At 39.0% G+C, this 19,291-nt stretch overlaps 1 protein-coding gene across 1 annotated transcript; it reads right to left on the minus strand.

The window, feature by feature from the left end:
* Positions 1-269: 269 nt before the first annotated feature.
* On the minus strand, positions 270-9,061 carry LOC149812501 (transcription factor TGA2.2-like). The gene is made up of 10 exons (XM_089993375.1): positions 8,337-9,061; positions 8,188-8,243; positions 7,905-8,090; positions 7,685-7,762; positions 7,536-7,595; positions 3,226-3,303; positions 3,037-3,088; positions 1,224-1,495; positions 816-1,064; positions 270-709 (listed from the first exon to the last, which is right to left on the minus strand). The coding sequence occupies exons 1-10, from the start codon at positions 8,452-8,454 to the stop codon at positions 563-565; spliced, it is 1,296 nt and encodes a 431-aa protein (XP_089849501.1). The 5' UTR covers positions 8,455-9,061; the 3' UTR covers positions 270-562.
* Between the last annotated feature and the right edge of the window lie 10,230 nt (positions 9,062-19,291).

The raw sequence follows: 19,291 nt of genomic DNA on the forward strand, positions 1-19,291 counted from the left end.
ACGTTCAGGAGCCAATGAGAAATAGCAAACTGCCCTAACACGGACCTTAATGAGCACCAATTTTTATGCTACTGTCAATTCTCGAGTTAGCATGGTAAACATCCTAGCAGTGGTTCGGACAACACAGATCATCAGATTGAGAAAAACATCGACATATGCTCTGCTTTGGTGAAGTCCATTGCCTTTATTCACAACATAATATAGCTCACTATCATGTGTTTGTCACTCGCATGAATAGGTGGTTAAAATTTTCAGCCCCACTGGAGAAATGGTGACAAACATGAGGACATTAACAATTAACGACTAAAGTTCTTTCTAGTATACAAAGACAACCTTGACAATACAACATGAGTTACTACTGTACAGGGTTGCAAGACCTTAAAACCAACAGACTCGTACGCTATTCCCTACCAATCCATGGATACAGTGGCTAAGTCCACACATTTTCTTGTTCTTGCTCCTTCCACATTCCGAGCCCCAGCTCTTAGTGGGCTGAGCTCACAGATGTGGCCGTGCTGCCGGTGGCCTTTGTATGACGGGCCCCCAAATAAAAACTGGCAATTTATTCTCTTGGACGTGCCAACCACAATGAACTAAGTGCACGCAGACGAGAGAAATAGTCACTTATGGAAAGCAGTGCACGTGCCGCTTGATGAGTCGTTAATATCCGGTGCATCTGCTGCAAAGTCTGTTGCCGCAGATGGTCAGCCTGGAAACATATCAAACAGTTTAACATAATTGTTTGTTCATGTGTGTGTGTGTGCACGTGCAGCTGTTGTTTGGGGTGGGTGGATAAGTGGCATGAGTTTTCTTACCTGGCGAAGAAAGCTATCAAGTGTACCGAGTTTCCCCATAGCGGTTGCCATTTGACCCATGTAGTTGGCAACATTGTCAGAGGATCCAGGAGGGCCCAGAGATCCAGATGCTAGGGTTTCTGCAAGAGATTGCTGCAAAGCTTCCATCCCTTGAGATAGTGCATCTTCAGCCTGCTGGGAAGATTGTTGCAGATTACATATGCCCACTAACTGCTGTTCAGTCAAAGGTTCAAGATGTCTTACGAGGATCTGCAACATGGTTGAGCAACCGAACTATGAAATAAAATGTCCCAACTTCATACTTGGATATTAAGAAAGATGGCAGTCAAAAACCAAATTTAACATTATGCCCTAACCAAAAAGCAAATCTAAACTTGAAGAAGAAGAAAAGATCTGATGAACTTTCACCTTCAAAAGCTCTGAAGATCGGAAACCCCCCAACCACATGAAGCACCTCTCAGCTGGGGTCTTCCACATTCCCGAAAGCATGTGGAAGACATCAGCCTTTGCACCCACACTTTTGAGTCTGAATATCTCATCATAATGAGCCATGACTGCATCAACAAGAAGTCCCAGCTCATTATCACCCACGTGAGAGTTCACAGCTGTTCTCAAGTCATTGATCTGCCGTTGATGTTCATCAAGCCATCGAGCATATTCCATGTCAAATGCAAGCGCACCTGCAAAAGGTTTCATCAGTCGCTTTGCATTCTAAATGTCTTAAACATGCCCACACAGCTCCTGCCTCTAATACCCTGTACCGTTTAACATGACACTGAACAATGTTCAAAAGTGTACAACCCCATCAAAATGCACAAGCACAGGCACGAGACTCTGACAAGAATCTCTGATCTTACAAGTACCATGAATACAATGTACAGTATAAACAGATCAAGATCCAGCTCCAACCCCTACGATGCTATTGCAAACATGGACTCAAAGTGAAAGCCCATTGTAGTAAATACATATCGCAATATGAAAATACTTATTCAAAATTAAAATCAACGTTCATGAACATGACAACAAGGAATATTGCACCAGATACAAATTATGTCACATGTTGCACCACTTGCTCATACAAATTATAACCAATGTTCTTTTCCACCTCCATGCATGCAAATCTAATAAAATTAAGAACCAAGAGTTGAAAGACAACTCAGTTAAAGACAAGCTTTTTTTTCGTTTATAACCTGAAGAAACTGCACCCGGGCACAGAGACAAACTCCAAGGCTAGGACCCTTGCCCCCAGGGCCTATGCTGGGCGACGGCTTAAGCAAGGGGGTAGCGCCCTAGGGAATCGAACCCCGACTGCCCGTCTGACAGCCGAGGCCTAGTCCAACTAGGTTAATCCCTTTGAGGTGTAGTTAAAGAAAACCTTCTCGGAACAAGTCCTAGAAGAAACTGGCAATGGACATAGAGAACCAAAAAGAAGGGAAAACCAGCCCAGTCTCTGTTAATTCAGAATATCCTTTGACAGTAAGTAGCTCACTTCATAACAAGGCATCAAAGAAGAGATATGGCTAAAAGGCCATCTAAACAGTATCAACAATAGGGTTGCTCTGACCAAATTTGACAAACAAAGGTGTCACATCTACCATGCAGAGACAAGAATTGGGTCAGCTGCTTGCGTCTTCAATAATACCCAAGGCACTTAGAAAACCTGAATCAACATCAACAAATGTTTGGTGAAGACATCTATCAAGATTGAGAACCCACAATCTATTGAGCCCCATATTTGAAGGTCCTCAAATTTCCAGAAGCAAATTTTAATCTTGAAAACCAATGCTTTATAGGTGTAATTCTCACTTATCATTGAATGCAGTAAAAGTTATTATCCAGTTTTAACTGAAAAACCAGCTTCAAATAAAGCAAAAAAAATACTTTTGATTGAATTAATTTCAAGTTGAGTACATTTAGCAAAACAGAGATAAAAAAATCAAACTCTTCAGATGAAAGTTTTTCAGAATAATTGATTAATGTGATAGTAGCTGTAGCCTAGCATGTAAGCAACATGTATGGACAAGATGAAAGACAAACCAACTCTGCAACAATTGAACTCTGAAAATCAGAAGCACAGAAGAGGGAACAGTACAACAACAGGATTTCTATTAAAGAAACATATTGAAAAAACATATGAAGTGTTCACAAAAATTGATAAACTTATTCCAAGAGCATGTGATACCCATACATATGGCAAGTTAACTACATATTCTATGCCTACCATTTCCACCCATAGTGTGACTTTGATCTCCGCCACCAGAAATGAAAATTCCCTGCAGGAGAAAAAGCAGGAATTTTACTAGCATCAAAAGGTAAGTACGGATGACATGATCAACATATATCAAAGTTCCATGTGTCACTTTAAAGTGTACCAAAGCAACAGCAGAATTACTTAACTCAGGCAACAAACCTGTTGGCGTGCTCGTTGACGCTCCTGCTCAAGCTGAGTTAGCTTCAACCGGCTATTTTCCAACTGCTGGACATATGCCTGTTTCACAGAAGAAAAAGATCAAAAGGTGTTAAGTTGACATGCACTTCTGTTTGTATAACAGAAAACAGAAGAAAATCATATTGTTGTAAATCTTCACAGGCTACATAAAACAGGAAAAGCAGGGAATGGATTATTTTCCAAATGACCCAGCATCTAGGTTGCAAAAATTATTATACAAACGACCCAGCATCTTGGCTGCAAAAATCTTAAGACTGCACATTCGAAGGTGATTGGAAAACTAGAATGTCAGATACAATCCAAATTTCTAAGTTGGCCTTTTCTATTTTCGCTCAAATTCATGATTCATGAATTTATCCTTAATAAAAGGAGTCACTTTATATAGATATGGGGAGAGAGCAAGATTAATAAGGGTAAAATGGGCAAAGAGAAGCATATTTAATGAGAGTCAAACGGGTCTAGTTTTGAATTTATTGATTTATTAACTATGGTTACAAAGGAGAATAGTTACTAGGAGTATGAATTTGAATAACTGAAAATAAAACTAGGTACAATTTTGAATTATAACTATGTTTAGCAATGAATTTGAATTATCAAGAAAAAGCCAAGTAATGTTTTTGTAAAAAGCCTTTTTTTTCCTTTTATGAGTTAAGTAGACTATTTGATGGAAACCATAGTCACTTGTATCATTCAAGGAAATTTCTAGGTGATGGTTTTTCTCAGAGATATTTTCACAAAGTGATTTTTTCTGGGAAAATTTCGGAAGCTTTAAAATTGAAAAAATATAAATAATAATAAGAAAGATAAGAAAATAACATGTTTTCTGTTATTTTTCTTGCACAACATATAAAGAAAACAGTTTTAAAAGTTTTAAAAATACAAAAGAAACCCAAAAATAGGAAAACTGAACTTAAAAATATAAACATACGAATATTTTTTAAATATTGCGATAATATCATGATATTTTCATTATTTTGAAAATATCACAATATTTTGCTGACATTATTGGCCTAGCTAAAAATGCCAATAATATCACGATATTAATATCGGCAATATCGGTGACTATGCTGGAAACAAAACAGAACCTCACTGTGGAAAGTTAGGGTCTCTCTCTCTCTCTCTCATGTGCATGTGCAAATGTTCATGTACATTGGTGTACGCATGCATACACACATGCATGCATAGATTATGGCTGAAGAACCCAAATTGCAATTCTCTGAGAAAACATAAACAGTAACTACATTAAATTGCTTGACTTGTTAGGTTAGGAGTGAGCCTTGAACTGAGATCGACTTGTTCGGTTAGGAGTGAGCCCAGAGAAACAAGATGCGCTCTGGTTACCTAACAAATCAGGATGCAGATTCTATTCAAAACAGGAGGGGAGAATGTTACATATTCATTGTATTACACAAGATGGGACCCACAGGATGTCCATACTATCATGTCTTATGGGAAAGAACCCTACACCATAAATCATGGAAGAACATGAAAACACATACATGCTTGGATCAGACTGATCAAACTGATATGACTGGACTACTTGAGTCAACCGGTCACCAGTTGGGTCAATGTCCATAAAAATTCATTCAGAACCTATGGTACCCGGGCACTCCATTTTGCCCTCCGTTTCCTAACCTAGTTATATATATATATATATGTACATATGTATTTATACTATATATATTTACATTTTAACAAAGAAGTGGTCTATATGGAACAACCTCCGGGCTTTGCAGAGGGAGATCCAGCAAGTAAAGTGTGCCTTTTACAACTATCATTGTATGGACTGAAGCAGGCTACAAGAGCCTGGTCCAAAGATTTTTCGATGAAATCCGAAGATATTGTTTTCAAAGAAGTCAGGTAGACTACTCCCTCTTTACTTGCATTGGAAAGCATGAAATTACTATCATGTTGATATATGTGGATGACATTGTGATTACTGGTAACGTTATATTTTCAGTATATAATATATATTTTAGATATAGCATATATATTTAGATTATATTCAGTTTATTTTGAATTTATGTGATATATATATATAGCCATGTCCCTGTACACACATTTTTTGGAATTATCGTGTTGTACCTGCACCCGTACCCACACCCACACCCGCACCTGCATGCATCTGTACCCAGGTGACAGTTCAGCTATGTCACAGGGATTCGGCTAGCAGGGTGCCGCACCCGAATCGACGTGACGCGGGTGCAAGTGCGGCACCGGGTGCGGTCAATGCACCCAGGGTCATTTTGGTCCAATTTTTCGGACTTGAAAAAAATTGCCAAGAAATTTTTTTTGCCCTATATGTCACAGGGATTCTCCAACTAGGTGCCGCACCCGCACCCGCACTTGATGTGGTCAACCTGACCCTGGGTGCAGTCAACGCACCTAGGGTCATTTATGTCCAACTTTTGGACTATATATATATTGTTTTTTTTATATTTTTGCCGCACCTCCCACCCGGGTTTTTTGGAAGTGCCGCATCCCCGCACCCGCACCCATGTCACATAGGTTCAGAACTATTTTAGAATGGGGCACCATGTTGTTGGGCCAAAGAATTTTGGCAAATAACCATGCAGGGGTTTAAACCAAGGTTGCCAAACTAGGAAGCGGAAGCGGGAAACAATACGGGAAGCGGAAGTGAGAAGTGAGGCATTTTAAAATTTATACGAAGCGGGAAGCAAAGTTTCAATTTAAAAGCAAAATATGAATAAAAAATGAAGCAATTATCAAACAAGAAACAAATAAAAACTAAAATAAAATTGATCATTCTTATATTTCATGATTTTTCTGTAAAAGAGTTAAATTTTTTTATGAAAATCTAACAATGAAGGTTACCAATTTAAAGAAAGTACATGGAAAGTGAGTGAAAGCGTGAGAGAAAATACATGAAAAAGATGAAAAGAAACATGAGAAAAGTATATAGTATGCATAGACCATGTGTATGAGAAGCATAGAAGAAGTGTGGGGGAATCGAGCTTCCCATGAAGTTTCGGAAGCGAGGAGAGTTTCCGGGAAGCGAGCTTCCAACCTACCTAAGAAGCTTCCGGTAACTCTGGTTTAAACACATTATTGGCATCCTTGAAATTTTCTAAACATAATCATCAGTTAAAGCAGCATGATGATTAACAATGCTACAAGGTAAAACCATAGCCACCATAATTGCCAATCATGAGACAGACTGTCTCCAAGGTAGCTAGAAACCCTGGTAATATTTGACTGTGATTTTTTAATATATGAAAAAACAAATCCATTGTTTTGGATGCATTAACTTACAAAATCTGACCTAGCGACAAGCACATAGATTAAGGATCTGTATAGTTAAGTTCAGATATGCCAGTTAGGTTTCGCATCAAATATTCCTAACTTGATCTTCTGGTACACCTGGGGCCCTTTAAGGATCAGAAATATATAGTAGGTAAGACTCTGCACCACAACCATGAAGGTTTTATTTTAGGATTTCCAAACAAAACTTACAATGCAACAACACCAAAAGACCCAACCCACACCCATCTTCCATCATTCCTCACACCAACCCCAAGACCATGTCCACTGCCACCCACAACCAAAATAAAAGAACAAACATAAGATAATTTCATTGGTTGTTGAAGCATTGGACGCATCTTCTCTAAAATCCCCAACATTTCATTGGAACATGACAGGTCAAAACACAAATCCCCTGTCCAGCTGCTGTGTTGTCACATCCAACTGCAACACCAAAACATACTTGTGCAATCAATGACACAGGCTGTGAAGTTCCTCATGCTTAATGCAGCTGACTACTAAATTGTTGCAACAATTTCTGGAAAGAGGTCAAATGCAGACATATCAAGGGAAAAACATTCTGAAGAAAGACAGGATGGTGAGAATTCCAAACTTATACAAGTTTACATACTGACTGAACGGAAATTGTAGAATTATAATTGCGCAAACTCATTTTCATTGCAAATGGAGGAAGCCGAGTACTTAATCACAATTGAGAGAAAGAGGCCAAACATGGACATATCATCAAGCAACAATATAAGGGAGATTAATTCTGACGAAAGACAGGAGTGTAAGATTTCAAAAGTTATCCAAGTTCGCAAACGACTGAATAAAAATTTAAGAATTACAAATGCATATACCAACAATTTTTCAGTAAAGGCATCTGCATCTACTTGAATCAAGAGCAGCAGCCATCAAAAAATTCTCATTAACATCAAAGATCATTATAAAACTGCATATGAATTCCCGACAGGCTGTACAGAAGCAGGAAAATGAGAAAACCATCTTACTTTTTTCCTCAAGCGGCTCTTTCTTGCAGCCTCTCGATTTTGGGCAAGCCTACGCTGCGTCTGCATGAAAAGTCCAACATATTTACCAAACAAAAGGCTACTCATACAGAAAAAAGCATCAAGCAACAATGTGATGTTTTGGCTCAAACCTTCTGATCCATTGTTCCCTCCTTTGATCTATCGGATGAATCAACAGTTGTTACAGGCTGATTGTGACCGCCTTCGGACTAAAAAACCAAAACCAGCACAAGAAGAAAAGAGAAATATCATATTAGCACCTCTAGAGGCATGACCTCCCATAACCAACCAAAACTGCATGTTAACAGCCGTTAAAGATATAGCAGAAGTGGAAGGAGTTGAGCAATTCACCGATTGATTCTTATCATCAGTTTCAACATCGGCTGAAGTATCCGTCCGCGGGCTAGCGGACGCCACACCAGACTCTCCCCAATTCTCGAAAGGACTATTCGCGAGAGTTGCCCCCTTCTGGGAAGGGTACTGCTGCACACTCGCCACTCTGTTCCCGGAGGAGCCGATATCCGAGGACCCGATATGCTGGTCACCAAACCAACAAAAACACCGAGGAAGAACAACAAATGAGATCACTACGAATTCAAATGTTAAATCCACACACATCTCTCAAAATCCTAACCTGCAAAGCACCAGAATTAACCGTCTGCCCGCCGGATTTCGCATTAAACATAGCACCTTCATCGTTAACAAATTAATGAACATGAAAAGTTTCTGAAGATTTTTATCTAAAGAAACAAAGAAGGAGATCGAGAAGAAGGGGGTATATACTTCGAGTGAGGTTCATGGCGTCCTCGAGGCGGAACCCGGCGACCTGCTGAATCTCCCCCAGATCAGAAACCCTCGAGTGCATGCGGATCGCTTCCGCATCGCTGCTCCGCCAAATCATCCACAACACAGGAAATTCAAATACCCAAATAAAAAACCCAGAATTTCCGCCCTTAGAGAGAGAGAGAGAGCAGAGTCGAATCACTCTCTCTCCTGAAACCCCTAAACACCAAAAATGATTCTTTTTCTTATTCTTTTCATGATTTCCGCAAGAATCCGACCACACACAGAGACGAAACCGTCACCCCCAAAAAACACCAACCAAGAAGAACCCCACCAAATCACTTCAGAGAGAGAGAGAGTGCATGATTAAGCGCTCGCCACCGTCGTCATCATCATCGCCATCATCCAAATCCACCGTCCGCTCTCGCCCTCTCTCACATCTTCGATATCCGCAGAGAGAGAGAGAGAGAGAGAGACTCTGGCGTCTAGTAAACTTTCCAACCTGACGATTCGACCCTGCGACCTCTCTCTGGGACGCGACACCGCCTCCCCAGAAATTTAGCTTCCCGAAGCTCCCCTACTCTTCTCTGCGGCGACGAACGGTAAAATCCCTTTTTTACCCCACCCCCGATTTTTACTGCGGTAAAAAAGGAGAGAGAGAGAGAACCCTTTGCTTCGAAGCAAGCACAAAAGATCGCGATTCGGCAGGAGAAAAAAACGCTCGCTTTTCGTGCTTGCCTCTTTTGGAAACTTGAGTACCCAATGAGTATGAGCGCCCCCCACCGTACGTTAAGTCAGGCAACCCCCCCCCCCCCACCCTGTTCGCCAAGTGGTCAAGGGGTATTGGATTAAGGGATTTCTTTTCCTACGTTCTCCGGCCGACCCGATTAGATGAACTTTCGAGTTTGGATTAGGGTTCTAATTCCGTATCCATAAAGGTGCTATGGATTACCTTGCACCTTAGATCCGAGGTTTTTGAAGTCCAACACCCATGGGAACAAACTTGACACTCAAGGTTTTTTCTTGAAGGGGGGTCGGGGTCGGGGTCGGGGTCGGGGAGGATATCAAAACTTCCTTTTGCAAGGAAGTTTGATCAAAGTGTGGGCCTTATGCAAAACCTGTTGGATCGAATTTCAGATCACACAGTTTCACAATCATCATCATGATATAAATCATAATATGCAACAGAATACAAATCATGATTTTCAACAGATCGAAACATAAACAGAGAGCAGGCATGTCAGGTTTCGCATAACACCAAAATCCAGACACAAGCAAGTAGACAAACAGATGCAAGAAACATAATAGAAACAACAAAGACATGTTTAGATTATGTAAAAGGCTAAGGCGTACAAAAATACTCCCCTTAGAGAAGATTCACCCTCACATACAATGCAAACATGGTTCAACGTCCTTCCACAAGGATACAATAGCCTCGATGATCAGACCGGTGCACTTTGAAGGATCGTCCTTTGAAAACAACCTCCACGAACCGAAGTTGCAGAAAACCTCTTTCGGGATAACTCAAGAAAGAGAGAGAGAGAGCAACAGGGAAAGAGAAAACCGCAGAGCTCTTCTTCAGAAATCAGTGCGTCTAAGATCTGTCGTAACCCCAGCCCTAACCACGCTTTTATAACCCACGAATGGTTACAAAGCGTGGAAGGAACCTGTTACGGAATCCGAGGAGACGTGACCCGTTAACGAAAATCGAAGAGTCGAGATCTGTTAAAGAAATCCGAAGAGTCATAACGGGCACAAACTACGAGGAGTCGTGACCCGTTATCATTTCTCATAACCCGTTAAAGAATCCAAATATCCACAGAAACTTTGAGCAAACAGATACTTTGGTCTTGATTGGATATGGCCCTAAAGGGCCAATTACCTGAACCCGAGCCCAGCCCTGCTCGGCTCAGCACGGCACGGCACAACACAACGGGCGGGCGCACGCGCGCGTGTGTGTGGTAGTCATCCCAACCTCTTGTTCTCAGGAACAAATGTAAGAGTTTACATGTGGGTTATAAAGCCCACAACAAACTCAAACACAATCAATATGAGACTATTCCACGTCATCAAAACCAAACATTCTCTAAAACAACTCATGTTTCTTCTTTTGAATTCTCTCTCCCCTCCCTTCTTACACCTAACATTCCCTCACAAATTCAAAGAATGAAATGGGAGGAAACCAAGATGCAAGATAAGACAATCTGCAACAGGACATATCATGCTTTCAGCAATGGTACCTTCCGGTTTGAACCACTACCTTAGTTGACTAACTTTACCCCCACAGGAACGAAGTGAATTGAAGTCTTGAACTTTAACCTCAGGTGTAGGAGTGTCCATTAGCAACAACATGATAAAGGTTCTAGTTGTAATCTTTGGGGGCGGCGCGTTGAAGGCCATGCGCCCGAAATCCTGCTTCATCAGTGTCTTCAGGAATAACCCAATTCCTTATACTACGGTCACACAGTCACACTCACATAGGTGAGCTTCTCCAGAGATGCACTGCTAACATCCCGCCTAGAAGGCTTTGAACCCATTCAGAGTTTTAACTCTTCCTTAACTAACAACTACAACACCTTTCCAGAGTAATCAGAGAAACAGAAACAGATACAAAGTATCTCATAATTAAGGTGCTATCCAGTTCACCCTACAGCTTGTTATTACCATATTGAACCTACTTTGTGGGATCTCCACTCAGATAGGTTGGGTTGCTACTGTACATGAACTAGTAATGAGTTTCAGTCTCATTCTCTCTCTGGATTTCAGGACTAATGACTTATCTAGTCCTTTTGTTAATGGATCAGCTATGTTCTCTTTTGATCCAACATAGTCTACAATAACCATTAACTGAGACACCAGTTCCCTTACAGACTTTATTCTGACTTTGATGCGTCTCCTCTACTTTTGGTTATATTTTGTGCTTTTAATCTTTGCTATTGTGGCCATATTGTCACAATGCACAGATATCACAGGAATTGGTTTGCACATTGAAGAAAGTTCCTCAATAAGTCTCTTTAACCATTCAGCTTCCAATCCTGTGACATCTAAAGCACAGAATTTAGCCTCAAAAGTAGACCGAGACAAGATGGTCTGCTTTACTGATCTCCAAGCGACTGTGCCACCACCCAAGGTAAATACATACCTTGTCACGCCATAACTCCTAGAGTTCATGGCTATCCAGCTTGCATCACTATATCCCTCCAGAACTGCAGAGAATATCTTGTAATGCAAACTCAAGGAAATGGTTCCTTTCAGGTATCTAAGTACCATGTCCAATGCCTTCCAATGAGTGCGATTTGGACAACTTGTGTATCTACTTAATTTTGTCATGGAGAACGAAATATTCGGTCTCGTGCAATTTGCAAGATACATCAAACTTCCAATAATTTGGGAATACCTCAATTGAGACACAGGAACACCAGTCGTATTTTTATGAAGAGAAATAGAAGTGTCATATGGAGTTGCTACAAATCTCTCTTGGTTATAGTCAAATTTCTCAAGTACTTTCTCAACAAAGTGAGATTGAAAAATGACTATTCCCTCAGCTGAACGAGTCAGCTTTAAGCCTAAGATCACATTTGCAACACCATATCCTTGATATCAAACTTACTACTAGGAAACAACCTTGTCTCATTCACAATTCTCATATTGGAACCAAACAATAGAATATCATCTACATACAGACATAAAATAATACAATCATCACTTTTAACTTTGCAATAAACGCACTTATTAGATTCATTGATAGCAAAGCCAAATGATAAAATAACATTATCAAACTTCTCATGCCATTGTTTAGGGGCTTGTTTTAGTCCATATAATGACTTGACAAGTCTATAAACTTTATTTTCATTACCAGAAGCCACATAACCCTCAGGTTGATCCATATAGATCCCTTCTTTAAGATCGCCATGCAAAAATGAAGTCTTCACATCCATTTGATGAACTGAAAGATCATAAATGGAAGCCAGTGCAATAAGAACTCTAATAGTGGTCATCCGGGTAACCGGAGAATAGATATCAAAATAATCTATTCACTCATTTTGTTTGAACCCCTTGGCAACCAGTCTCGCCTTGTACTTGTCAATGAATCCATCTGGTTTCAACTTCTTCTTAAAGATCCATTGCACCCAATTGTGGAACTACCACGAGGGATGTCAACTAGTTCCTAAGTGCCATTAGAGACAATGAAGTTCATTTCACTCTTGATGGCTTCTTTCCAATGCCTTGCTTTAGGTGAAGCCATTGCATCTCGGAAAGTGGGAGGATCATCCTCAATAAGGTAAGTGATAAAATCACTTCCCAAATCCTTGGTAATCCGTGGTCTCTTATTCCTTCTAGGTTCAGCCACTTCCTCAGACTCAATGGGTCTAGGATGGGAACAAGATGATTCTACCCCCACATCTGTCATCCTTTCCACATGTTCGGGAATAGAACCAAAAGTTGAAGGTATATCTAAAGAAGAAAGATTCTAAGGTAAACCAACTTTCATGGAAAATACATCCTCAAAGAATATAGCTTCTCGAAGCTCAACAATAGAATTTACATATATGCCAGATATCTCAGACTTAATTACTAAGAACTTGTAGGCATAACTGTTCTCTACATAACCCAAAAAGACAATATCTACGGTTTTAGGATCTAGCTTCTTTCTGTTGTGCTCTGGGACAAGTATCTTTACAAGACACCCCCACACTTTAAGGTATTTCAAGCTAGATTTCCTATTTCTTCAGAGTTCAAAAGGGCTACTATCCTTATAATTTTGAGGAACTCTATTCAGAATATGGCAAGCCGTACTCAGAGCATCCCCCCACATATAGGTAGGTAATCCAGAACTCTTAAGTAGAACATTAATCATGTCAGTTAGGGTTCTATTCTTCTTTTCTGCAATCCCATTAGATTAAGGAGAATATGGACTAGTAAACTCATGAACTATGCCAACAGACTTGCAATATTCATCGAATTTATTAGAGGTATATTCTCCCCCTCTGTCAGATCTCAATTTTTTCAGTTTTCTACGAGATTGTGTTTCTGCTTCATTCTTAAAAATAAGAAACTTATCAAAAGCTTCATCTTTTGATTTTAGCAGATACACATAATAGTATTTAGTGTCATCATCTATAAAAGTGCTAAAATACTTTTTATGATTTCTGGTTAACACTCTATTAAACTCACATATATCTGTATGCACCAGATCCAATATTTCAGAATCTCTAACAATCGTATGGAATGATTTCCTACATTGTTTTGCTTGCACACAAATTTCATATTTTTTAGTTTTATCAATGGAATGCTCAAGAATCATTTTCAAGTTCATCATGCGTTTCACAGAATTGAAATTCACATGACTTAATCTATTATGTCACAAATCAGATGATTCTATGTTATATGCAACATTAAACAATGAATAAAAAGAAACATCATTTTCTAATTTATCACTGCAAACATGTTCAACACGAAGTTTAAACAAACCATCATCTAAATACCCCTTGCCAATAAATGTTCCAGAATGTAACATAATAACTTTATTATATTTAAAGTTAAATTCATAACCCTCTCTAATAAGACATGAATCACTTAGAATGTTTCTTCTAACTACAGGCACATGGTGCACTCTGTGTAAAGACATAACTCGTCCCGAAGGAAACTTCAGATCCACGCGTCCAATACCTAACACCTTTGCAGCCGTTGATTTGCCCATAGTCACGGTTATAAAGCCCACAACAAACTCAAACACAATCAATATGACACTATTCCACGTCATCAAAACCAAACATTCTCTAAAACAACACATGTTTTTTCTTTTGAATTATCTCTCCCTTCCCTTCTTACACCTAACAAAACCTTGGTTCTCCTTAGAGATATGAGGTAATCAAACACGCCTTAAGGGTCTAAAAATTATTTAGACAGTAGAGACAGCCATCATCATTAAGGCGGTTGGATCAAGGTGTGGGCCCATGCGAGGATCATGGTCACAAATATTGCAAGATTTATGAAAATCTCTCGAATCGAGAAAGACTTTACAAGTTTAAAATGGCTAAATCTGCTGAGATTTTTATTTGTGACAAAATCTCGCAAAAATATCATGAGATTTAGTAATTCTCGTCACATGTATCATTTTTTTTATCACTTTTCATGTTTTTTTGGGTTTTCCACAATTCTTTTTGGCAAAAAGCCAAAAACGAGTATTACTCGTTTTTCTTTATCGAAACCTACCCACTTAGGCACTTACCCGGTTGCCCTACCGAGCTTCTCTCTCCTTTCCATTTGTCGGCTTGAAGTTTTGGCGAGCAGCGATATGTGAGCGAACTGGTGCTTCTCTCTCTCTCTCTTCCTTTTTCCTCCTCATTTTTGTCTCTCTCTTGTTCCCTCTTTCCTGACTCACTCAGTCATTGGTTCCGGCGATCAGTGACTCACCGACGGTGAGTTAGTCAGTGAAGGAGGTTTTACTAAGAGGGGTTTTGGCAGTAGTAAGCCTATTTCTTGTTTTCTGGAGATTGCAAAAGGAGGTTTTGACCACCGGCATCAACGATTTTGGGGTTTCAACGACGCATTTAGCATTTTTTTCGGTAATTAAAGCATGCACAATATAATTTGTGTTTGATATTTGTATGTTGTGTTTGATATTCGATGTGTGACTCATTTGATGTTTGTATGTTCTGTTGCAGTGGGCTTGATTGATGTTTGTTTGCTTGAATAATTAGGCTTACCATGATTAAAAAAAACAGAGATGTGTACGTTCTGCTTTCCATGTTTTGTTTGTATAATCAGGCTTACGATGAAGTGTTTGACTGTAAAAATACTTATAAAATCAGGCTTATGATGATTTAAAAAAACAAAAAATGTGTTTGTTATGTTTGTATAATCAGGCTTACGATAAAGATGTGTATGCTTTGGTGTCTGACTGTGAAAATGCTTGTATAAAATGCTGTGTCTGATAAAGATGTGTATGCTTTGTATAATCAGGCTTACAATGAAGGACAATGATGTGTTTGCACGAAATGATGTGCATGAATAAAATGCTTTTTTATTTATTTTTATAATTGATGTTTGATGATTTAGTTTATGCATCTTATACATTTGATTTTTGATGGTTTAGTTGATACTTCTTATATATTTGATGTTTGTTAGTTTAGTTGATAATGTTTGTTGGTTTAGTTGATAGATATTTGATGTTTGGCAGTTTAATGGATACTTTTCACATATTTGATGTTTGATACTTCTAGATATGGTTAAATGAGATTGAAAATAAATTTTATATTTTTTCATGTAAAATTGAATTAGTTTATTTTTATTTTTATTTTTTATTTTTTTAGATTTTTAAGAATTTATTTGTTTTTTAATTTTTTCCAAGATTTTGCCAAAAAAAAAACTTGAAAAATATTAAAAAAGTTGAAAATCTCCATAGAAATTCACTGCTTAAAAAATGTCCTTTTAAACTTGTCACTGTAGCCAGAATCTACGAAACCTTGATTCTCGTTATGGATCCGAGGTAATCAAATACATCGTAAGGGTCCAAAAATTATTTGGACACTAGAGACAGCCATCATCATCGTTCAACTTTATCTCAACTACGTAGTGGAGTTGGCTTTACAAGTACTGTTTTTCGATTTATGTCTATCTAGAACAACTTTAGTCACTCACCAGAGACAACCATCTGAAACTTGTTAATCCAGTAAATGGATAGTATTGTCATGTATTTTTTTTATTATTTTTAGTCAGAGAAATCGCTCCAGGTGCATAGACCTAATCGCACTGGCTCAGCCTACCGTACTTACGGTCTTTACACTCTGAGGGCTTACCCCTCGACCCCAATAAATCAATTTCAAGTGAGAATTTGAGGTCTCAACAATCAAACACATCAGTAACCAGTCCGAATCTAAATCCAAATCCACTTAGGCAACGTCCAATTAGTTGGCTCTTGTATTAGCCACATCCGACCCTATCCAAACCATTTAGATTAATTGGTCACGTTCGTTGGATATCCAACCAAACTCCATCCACTTAAACCCCCTATGTTAAATGAATTGGGTTGTGGGATGCAAGGTCCAGAACCGCACATGCTAATTGTTTGTTTTTAGTTCGCGAGGGGATCTCGATCTGATGGGGTCATTCATATTTCGTACTATGCCAAATTGGACCCGAACCCAGAGACTTGGGTCCACCACATATCAACGTGACAGGACGACGCTTCAAATCCTATGTAACGTGACGCTGCAAACGCTCGCTTAGTACGTGAGCCCGCTGAGTCACCATCCGTGTCAGTCGTGTCCGGCTGATTCCTCATCGGGTTCGGATCAGATCGGTCGGAACATAACCGCATCCTGATCTGATGAGGAAGGAGAGAACGGAACGCCAAGGCATGGGGGAAGTGGCGATAACCATGGCAAAAAGGACAAGGAGGAAAAAAATATTTGGTTTTATTGGCTTCGTCATTAATGAGCACATCCGGCGGACGGGAAGAGCTCGAGAATGATGCCGACTTTTGTATCCGTACATATGACAGGCAGGACAGAACCGAGTTAGCGGAGAGTGGGCTCGGGATGGTTTGGGTTTTTTTGAAAGATGGGTTGGGGTTTTTACTCGGCTGGATTAGAACAATTTAAGTCAAACCTGGACCAAAAGACCAAATTGATTCAGGTTGGTTTTAGCCAACCCAGTTTTAGATGGCTAAGAGCAATGTTGCCAAAATCGAGTTGAATCAGATTCACCCATTTAAGTGCCAAATTGGTTTGAATGGATTTCTTTTAGAATTTTTGTGATAAATATTATATTTGTTTAGGCATCAAATGTGTATTGAATTGACAGGACATCATTTTATTCAAATTGTATTTTTCATACCTCGATTACCTGTTAGATACGAAGATAACACCTGGTACCCTGATTTAGGTGCCACACATCATATAATTGCAAACTTGATCTAGCCTTGTACAATGATTATCAAGGAGGGGATGATCTCAAGGTCCGCAATGGGACATGTTAGAAAATCAATCAAATAGGCTTTTCTGCTTTTCATTAACCTGCTTCTAAGTTTTTCATAAAAAATATTTTACATATTTCAGAAATCACTCAAAACTTATTATCTATAAATAAGTTTACTCAAGACAACAATGTTTTGTTTGAGTTTCAACCTGACAAGTGCCTTGTGAAGGATCACAAGATGGGTGTTAAACTTCTTCAAAGGCAAAGTAAAAGAGGTATGTACCAGTGTTGTGAGAGGCGTACGCCTCAGTACCTGAAGCGTACGCCTCAGAGGCAAAGCGCATGCTCAAGGTACTGAGGCGTTGCTGTGATGCGCTTAAAGTAAATATAAAAAAAGTACCACGGATACTTGAGAAGTAAGATCACATACGAAGCCCTCCAAAAGAAGTAAGATCACTAGTGCGAGGCGTTGAGTGTGATGCCACATATTTTTACGATATTTTAGATAATATCACGGATACTTGCGAGTCTTATGTTGTGAGAGGCGTACACGTCAGTAACTGAGGCTTACGCCTCATAGGCGAAGCGCAGGCTCAATGCCTCGCTTTGCATTTAACAACCTTGGTATGTACCATATCTATCTTTCGCAAGCTCAAGCATGCATTGGTGAAAGGACAATAAAGACTAGAGCATCCTTAATTATCGTATTTTGAATAATATATTGAATCAGTTTAATCTTCCATTTTATCGAAATAAATTGAACTCTATGGTGTGTGTGTGTGTGTCATGTCAGAAAAGGTAAAGGCCACAACTTACCTTTTGATGATGCTAATCTAAATGTGGTAGGACTCTTGGATTTGATATTTTTAGATGTGTGGGGGACCAACCCCAGTTGTGTCCTCTTAAGGACATCGTTATTAATTATGTTTATTTTATAGATTCTAACTCTCGATTTACTTGGCTTTACATCATTTCAAATAAATCTGATGTGATTCAAGTGTTTCAAATATTCAAGAAATGTGTTTGAAAATCTTTTTGACAGAAAAATCAAGAATTTTCAAAGTGATTGGGGAGGAGAGTACATAAATATTTCAAAATTGTTGCAAGATCAAGGTATCATGCATCGGATATCCTATCCGAATACCCATGAGCAAAATGGGATGACAGAACACAAGCACCATCACGTAGTAGAAACCAAACTTGATCTTATGGCCCATTCAGGTGTCCCATAAAAAAATTGTGATCATGCCTTCTTGACAATCATATATCTTATAAATCAAACACCATCACCTGTTACTAGAAATCAATGTCCCTTTCAAATTCTTTTTCAAAGGGTTCCTGATTATAAATTTTTGCGAGTTTTTTGGTTGTGCATGGTATCCTTGCATTCGTCCCTTCATCAGCTACAAAATGGATTTTCGAAGCACAAAGTGTGTGTTCTTAGGCTATAGTCCAAATCACGTCAAAGCCCTGACCATCAAACTATTTTCTCAATAGCCATCACCTTGGGATGACCCATTAGATTAGACAGTTGGATGTTCACAACGCCTTCCTGCATTGATATCTCAATGAAGAAGTCTACATAAACCAACCCCCAAGGGTTTGTCAACAACCAATATCCACATAATGTGTGTTACCTTCAGAAAGAATTATATGGGTTAAAACAGGCTCCTCAGGCCTGGTTTCATCGGTTAAGTGCATTCCTGAAGCATTATGATTTTTTTGGGTCCCATCATTATTCATCCAGAAAAATGGATCCCTGTTAAGCTACATTTTGATATATATATATATATATATATATATATATATATATATATATATATATATATATATATATATATATATAGATGACATCATTATTATCGACAACTCCTCCTCTCATGTTACAAATCTAATCACAATCATGGGTAGAGAATTTGCAGTCAAGGATCTTAGACCTCTCCATTTTTTTCTTGGAATAGAGGTCATCTACACACCAACAAAGATTATCCTAAGCCAAAGGAAATATATCATGGATCAGAAGGCCGACACGG

This window comes from Nuphar pumila, chromosome 17 (assembly GCF_984573655.1).
Source record: "Nuphar pumila chromosome 17, dmNupPumi1.hap1.1, whole genome shotgun sequence".
In the NCBI taxonomy this organism is placed as follows: Eukaryota; Viridiplantae; Streptophyta; class Magnoliopsida; order Nymphaeales; family Nymphaeaceae; genus Nuphar; species Nuphar pumila.